The sequence below is a fragment of the Myotis nattereri genome (assembly GCF_964212035.1).
Source record: "Myotis nattereri genome assembly, chromosome: 15".
In the NCBI taxonomy this organism is placed as follows: Eukaryota; Metazoa; Chordata; class Mammalia; order Chiroptera; family Vespertilionidae; genus Myotis; species Myotis nattereri.
This window is the reverse complement of record NC_138090.1, coordinates 42188989-42196549: the sequence shown is the minus strand read 5'-3', so window position 1 is coordinate 42196549 and position 7561 is coordinate 42188989. Positions and strand designations below refer to the sequence as shown.

The 7561-nt window shown below is 55.7% G+C and overlaps 1 protein-coding gene across 1 annotated transcript; it reads right to left on the bottom strand.

The window, feature by feature from the left end:
* Positions 1 to 827: 827 nt before the first annotated feature.
* On the bottom strand, positions 828 to 3555 carry RABAC1 (Rab acceptor 1). Its single transcript, XM_081108661.1, has 5 exons — positions 3380 to 3555; positions 2884 to 3096; positions 2272 to 2369; positions 1143 to 1244; positions 828 to 1059 (listed from the first exon to the last, which is right to left on the bottom strand). Exons 1-5 carry the CDS (start codon positions 3433 to 3435, stop codon positions 971 to 973), a joined length of 558 nt encoding a protein of 185 aa, XP_080964787.1. The 5' UTR covers positions 3436 to 3555; the 3' UTR covers positions 828 to 970.
* Between the last annotated feature and the right edge of the window lie 4006 nt (positions 3556 to 7561).

Below are 7561 nucleotides of genomic sequence, written 5' to 3'. Positions count from 1 at the left end.
CCCGGCCTCCTCCCCGATCCTCAGACCTCCAGAAACACTGTCATCTCCAGGCCTTTGCACCAACTCCCTGCTTCCTCTGCCCAGAACATTCTCCCTCCCAAAGATCTGCAGCTGCTCCCTCATTCTATTTGGGTCTTCACTCCAGAACTTTGTGCCCTTAACATAGCAGGCCCGGGGCTGTTGTCCTTAGAGCCGCCTGCCTGCGTGTGGGCCCTTGGCTGGCAACTGGGAACTTGGACTTCAGGACAGTTCCCACCATTCCCTGAGGAGTGGCTCACGTGGCTGAACAGTTTGTGAAATGCTATTGTTTATGTGGAACACCCGCTTTCCTCCTGGGGGTCTGGAATTTTGGTCCATGTCAGACAGGGGACTTCCGTGGCCAGCCCCGGGGGAAAGCCTGGGCCCCGAGACTCTAGGGGCTTCCCTGGCAGACACTCCCCACATGCTGTCACAGGTCACTGCTGGGGGAAGGAGCACACCCTGTGCCTCCGCTGAGACGACTCCGGGACACTTGTGCCCGGCTCCCTCTCCACTTCGCCCCATGTGCCTTTGTCCTTTGCGATTTCGCTTTGCGTCTTTTCACAATAAATCCCAGCTGTGGACCAAGTCTTCCCAGTGAATCATCGAACATGGGAGCCCTAGCACAGTCTCCCTTCCCAATTCTTTTCTCCTCCTTCCACTTATCACCACTGGCGATGCTCGAATATTTTAATTATTTATCCTGCCTATTGTCTTCCCCACATGGCAGGGCCCCTCTGCCTGTCTCTGAGGTGTCCCAGTATCACCCCACACAGACCCACAAAAAGACATCCAGGGAGAGTATGGTATGTGCTGAATGACAACTACAACAGCTTTATTTCCAAAGCTGGTTCCCTGGGCTTATGATGGGAAGGCAGCTGTTGGCTGGAGTAGCAGAGCTGTGCGGGCAGGGACAGGGATGGGCAGCTGGCTCTGGAGGCTGGCAGACCCCTCACACTGGCTCCATCTGCAGCTCTTCCCCATCCACGGCCTCGATCTGGTGGAAGGCGGCGTGGGAGCCAATGACCACAAGGGTGGCTCCTGCAGAAAAATGGACAGTTCAGGGCCTTGCTCCCTCTCCTGGTACCCACCTTCCACCCCCACTAGCCAGACCCTGTACTTACCCAGAACCCAGAAGACGGCTGAGCCTGCACCAGCCAGCCAGAAGAAGGGAAAGGAGACGGCTCCAGCCATAGCATACTGATGGGCTGGGCTCACCTCTCGGCCTGAGGGACAGACAGCATTGGGGCAGCTGCTCTCTCCCAGAGTAACCCCAAATGCCCCTCAACAGTCCAGTGGGAGCCTCAGGATCACCCAAACTCCTCAGGCCAAGGCCCTCCAAGTCCAGGCCGACCCGTGTCTCCAATGTCTGCACTGTGAGCACACCTTCCTCAGCCCTCCCCCTGCCTCCAACCCCACTTCCTCTGGGAAGCTCCCGGCTCCCACTCCCCCCAGACTAGGGCCCTCCTGCTCCAACCTGCTCTTATACAGACCAGGAGTCTCAAACTGGTGGCCCAAGGGCCAAGTCTGACCTGTAAACACACAATGTTCCCCAAGAATTTGACTTGAGGCTGACAGAGAAACCAAACTACTTCACGTAACAGCACAGACTTCTGGTTTCTCGGCAGTCTAGGACAGATGTGCAGGCCCCGGGGCGGCGGCAGCTGACACCAGGCCGAGGCTGTGTTCCAGCCGCTCCCTCCATGCCCTGTGCTTGCCCACCATCCTCTCCACCGGCCCACCTTTGTCATGCACGTAACCTGCAGACCCCTGTAGGACTACCTGCTTATCGGATCCCAACGCCTCCCTATCCCCACTCCAAACCTTGAGCACCCCCACCCAGGGACTCAGGCCCCTTTCTTCCCAAGGCCTCAGCTTCCCTCTCTGAGAAGTCTCAAGGTTTTTCTGATCCCACCCTATGAGGCAGGACAGGGATGGGGACAGATCTAGGGCAGCGCAACGTCGCCACCTGGTGTCCAGTGTGTGTATCTACAGCTGGTGCTTTCCTCAAAGACTACGTTTAAGGGACAGGAGCAGGTGGAGAGTGGGTTCCGGGTACCTCATCCTAGGTTTGGGGAATAAAAATGTGGGTGGCTGAGTCTGAGTGGAGCATCTGGTGCGTCTGAGGTTTTAGGGTTTGGGGGGGTCTGGTGTCGATCTAGGCGTGGGAAGACTTGGGTTTGGGTTCTCAGGCTTTTGTTCCGAGACCAGGAGGCCCCTAGACTAGGGATCCATTTGCAGGGGATTTCTCACCAAAGAGTACGAGCTTGGACTGCAGTGTGCGCAGATAGAGGATGTAACAGGCACCAAAGAAGACGGCCAGGGCCACCAGCAGCATGGGAGACGTAACCCTGCAGGAGGCGGGGAGGCATCGGTCAGGCAGTGGGCTGGCCCAACCAGGGGGACCCGGACCTTACACCCGCGGTTGGCGGCTATGTCCTTGAGGTCTGGCAAGTTCTGGTCACATCTGGTCAAACTGGACAGGCTGATTGGGAAGTAGGGACCAGATCTTTGGTGAGCGAGTGGCAGAGCTGGGCCTGGCCAGAGATAAGATGGGCTGGCCGCTGAGGGCTGGGCCGTCCAGCAAGACCTGGTGGGGGCGGGGCCTGGCCGGTAAGAGCTGGGCCTGGTCGTGGGGGAGGGTCCGGGCGGGGCCTGGCCGGTGTGGGCGGGGCCTGGCCGGTGTGGGAGGGTCCGGGCCGGGCCTGGCCGGTGTGGGCGGGGCCTGGTCGGTGGGGGAGGGTCCGGGCGGGACCTGGCCGGTGTGGGCGGGGCCTGGCCGGTGTGGGCGGGCCTGGCCGATGCGGGAGGGCCGGGGAGGGCAGCCGGGGCGGGGCCGGTCGGGGCCTGGCGGAGGGCACTCACACGCAGTACACGATGAGGCCGAGGAACACGAACACATAGTTGCTCTGGTAGTACTCCACGTTTCGTACGAGGCGCTGGCACAGCTCGCCCAGGTTGCGGGGCCGCGAGAAGCAGCGCTGGTCCACGAAGGCGCCCCAGGGCCGGATGGCGGCGCGGTGCCGCTCCAGCCACTCGCGGCCCACGCCGGAGGGGATCAGTTTCGGCAGCAGAGTCCTGGTGGGCGGGGCCAGGTCAGTGGGAGCGGGGCTGGAGGCCGAACCCCCCCCCCCCCCAGAAGGCTGCGGAGGCCGACTCTGGGGTCCTGGGGCGTCAGGGTGCAAGGCTCCTGGACCCTAGGGGATGGGGGCTGAAGGCCCAGACTCCACAGTCCTCGGAGAGGAGACCAGAGGCCCAGACTCTAGTGTCTGGGGGCCTGAATTCCTGGGACCCGAGGGAGGAGGGGGACGGAGGGCCCGGGAGGGTCTCGATCAGGGGGGGCTACAGCCGGCCTGCTCACGTGGCGCTCAGTCCTTCCGCCTCGGCATCCTTCTGCTGGTCCTTCTCGGCTGCCATGTCTGCGTCGTGAAGTGTAGAACCGCTGTAACGAGTCCTGGGTCCTGCGGACCCCGCCGGCCCCTCGGGAGCCGGGCCCCACCCAGCAGAGCCTACGTGGCGCCGTTCGGGACTGGAGTTCTGTCGCTAAGCATTGTGGGAGTTGTAGTTCTGTTGGTGTCGGGGAGGGTGGACGCCGTGATGGTGGTCCCAAAACATCTTGGGAAATGTAGTTGCGTAAAGTGACGACGAGCGCCTCTGGGCATTGTGGGAGTTGTAGTTCCAGAAGTCGCGCGTGTGGCGTCGGGAAGATTGTCACTAGTGGCCATTAAGGGAGCTCTAAGGCAGAAGCAGGTGCTATGTACAATGGGGACCGTGAGCGCTGTCGTTCTGGCTCTAGAGGGCATACGAAACACTTGGAGACTTCATAAAAACACTGATTCAGCAGATCTGGGGTGAGGCCCATTTATCTGATTTTTACAAGTTCTTAGGTGATGCTGATGTTACTGGTGCATGGACCGCGTTTTGAACAGTGAGACTGTAGAGAATTCATGGGAATCTTATTACTTCCTTCCTCAAGAGGCAGAGACTAGTGAGAGGGCCATGGTTGCTGGAAGGAGTATCTGAGGTGGGGAGCAAAACTTCCCCCACCACCCTTGGGCTCCCAGAGATGAATGGTTTAGGACTAGGAATCATAGGGACACCCCCTCCACCACCACCACCCTCCGTGAGTAGGAAGAGGGAAGTTGGGAAAGGGAAAAGGTTGAAATTTTTAAAAAGGGAGTTGTTATAACCAAAAGAGCTGAGTGAGAGGTGAAAATCAGGTTGTGTTGACCTCATCAGCTCCCTGAACCTCAGTGCATTCACCTGGACAATGAGGATCCTGACAGTACCTGCACCCAACGGGGTTGTGATAGTTCAGTTACATGGTCCATGTAAAGTGTTTGAGTCTTGACACTTAGTTCAGTAAATGGTAGGGGATGTTATTGCTACTATAGCATCATGCATGTTATGATTATGTCTAGAGTTCAGCCTTCTCAAATTTAACAGTAAGATATTAAGGGCTGCGGGCCCCTTGGATATCCCAAAATCGGAGACCTGGGCCTTTCTTTTCCCTAGTTCCCACATCCGTGTCTCTCTCAGTCTTTGCCCCTACCCTGCCTCTGAGTGAGTTGTGGGAAAATGACTGGCATTCTAAAGGGTGCACAAAACAGCCTCAGAATGTGTGTGAAGTGCCAGGAAGCCTAGACTGAGGACCTCATTTTCCAAGGCTGGATTCCCACGTGGGACATCCAGGTGACTCTTAACCCCAATTCTTGTTTTCCAAGGTCCACATCCCTTTTGGGTTTGGGCTTTGAGGTGGCAAAGAGCCAGTCAGCTGGGGAATAAGACTCAAACTTCACAGGATCAATTTGGCATGGGTACAGGGTGATCTGGGGAGGCAGGAAGTGATTGCACCCTAAGGGGCCTCTGCCCATGCTCTCACCCAGGAGGAGCTGGGAGAAGGGTGTTGGAGGGCACTCCCAGGAGGCGGGGGACATCCTTCTGCCTCAGGGACTAGTGGAGCAATAGGAAGGGAGGCCCCCGAGGAGGGTCTGAACCTGAAGCTGAAGGAGCCACACTGTGAAGACCCGACTGGCTATTACTGTTTAGCAGCCCCAGCTTTGGGCCGAGTCTTGTTCAGGTTTCCCACTTGGCTTCAAGAAATCAAAGAAGGACAGTGAGTGCACACTTAGCCCAGAGTGTTAATGGGGCGGCAGCACCCGAGTTCAAAGCGGTGGGGGCAGCAGGGGTCACCAGTGAAAGAGCCCCCAAGAGGAAGATAAATACTGGGGAGCAGAGAGTTGGAGGCAGAGGCCCAGAGTAGCTGCCTCCTCCCACGGCCAACCTGGGGAAACTTGGATTTGACTTTTGTTATGAGAGCTGTTGGGTGGCCTTACAGGAACTCAGTGAAAGTGATTGTACTCCATAGCCCACCAGTACTTGCTCTGAGCAGACATAATGGGCAGAGGCCTGAGGTGCTGAACACATGAGCCATGGACGGTGGTGGGGTCCAGAGGCCAGGACATTGTTGGTGAGGCCCCTAAGCAAAGCATGGGAGGAACTTTGAATCAAACTTTGAATCAAGGGTTTGGGGAGATGGGGCCTTGTCCCAGGGGCAGTGTGGAAGAGGAGACCCCTGAAACAGATATTGTAGGAGACGGGGCCCCAAGGCAGAGGGAGATATTGTGAAAGATGGGAGAATCCCTGAGACAAGGGGATAGTGGGAGATCGGGTCCTTGAGAGAGGGGGCCTATGGCAGGGGGCCCTGAATTAGGGGGATGGTGAGATGAGGGGGTTGCCTGAGAAGACTGTGGGAGGTGGGCCTTGGCCCCACAAGCCTCTAGCCCGAGGTCTCCTTCCTGCCTCTTGGATCCTCCGAGGAAGAAGAGCTGGGAGGGTGAGAAGACCTTAGTACAGATAATCAGAAACCTGGGTTATATCCCTGCTGCGTGACCTCAAGGAAGTCCCTCCCCTCTCTGGGCCTCTGACTGCCCCCATCTCTGGAAGCATTTCTTACCTGGTACCTGATGAACAAAGTAGTTTCTGCAGCCTCCCTAGGAAAGGTCCAGGCTCATGCAACCCCCACCCCTCAGATTCAGGCACTCCTTCAGCATTACTTGTGCAGTGCACATGTGCACATACTCACTCACACTTGTGAACTCTTAGCATCCTGGCCCCAGCCCCTCCTCTGACTCACATCTCCGGGCTGTGTTAGAAAGGCTGCCTCAGGGAAGTGGTATACCTGCCCAACCAGAATGGCTAAAATTCACAAGACTGACTATATCAAGTGTTGACAAGGATGTGGAGCAAATGGAACTTTCATGCACGATTGTAATGCAAAATGACGCAAGAGCTTTGGGAAAGGTCTAGCTGTTTCAATTAAAGCTAGACAGAGTCTACACCAGCCGTGGGCAAACTACGGCCCACGGGCCGGATCCAGCCCGTTTGAAATGAATAAAACTAAAAAAAAAAAGACCGTACCCTTTTATGTAATGATGTTTACTTTGAATTTATATTAGTTCACACAAACACTCCATCCATGCTTTTGTTCCGGCCCTCCGGTCCAGTTTAAGAACCCATTGTGGCCCTCGAGTCAAAAAGTTTGCCCACCCCTGGTCTACACCATGACCAGTCGTCTCACTGCTATGTATGTACCCAATGTGTCAATACTAGAATGTTCCTATTCCTAGCAGCACCAATTACAATAGCCCTCAAAGTGTAAACAACCCGAATGTCTATCAGCAGCAGAATAGACGGACACATTTTGTTATAGTCACGCAGTGGAATACCACGCAGCAATGAAGAGTGGGCCACCGATTACATGCGACAATGTGGCATAAGGGATGATGCTCCAACCAACGGAGCCACACCGGCCCGTTGTACAGCGTGGATGTAATTTTTTACACTGCTGAGCTGTGCCTTTAAGATTTGTGCACTTCACTATATGAAAGTTTATCTCAATAAAAAGAGAGAGAGCCCTGGTCAGTGTGGCTTAATTGGTTGGAGTGTCATCCCATACACCGAAAGGTGGCAGGTTCAAGTCCCGATCAGGGCACATACCCAAGTTTTGGGTTTGATCTTTGGTTGGGGCACTTACGGAAGGCAAACAATTGATGCTTCTCTCTCACATTGATGTTTTCCCCGCTCTCTCTCTCAAATCAATTTAAAAAGAGAGAGAAAAAAATAGCACAGTGACTTAGAGCTTGGATAGCCTCTACAAATCTCAGATTTGTTTCCTCTCTGCTGTGTGACCTTGAGCAAGTCACTTTCCCTCTCTGTGCCTCATACCTGGGAGGATTAAATGTGTTTATATACATAGAGTGCTTAGAAGAGGGTAGAGCACAGAGTGGATGCTCAGTGAATCACCACCATCACATCATCACGTTGTCACTGTCATCGCCTCCCTGGGGTCCTATTCCAATATGAGAGGATCCGGAGTGTGATTCTCTTCCTCTCCCCTGTTCTGATCCCACAATCCCATCGCCCATCGCCTGTCACCGGTCGAATCCAAGCTTCTTGCTTTCACTGTAACCCTGAGGTCCTGTGCCTCCCAAGCTGGAACCAGTCCACGTTCCTGGCATTGTGTGAATCCCCAGCCCCGTGT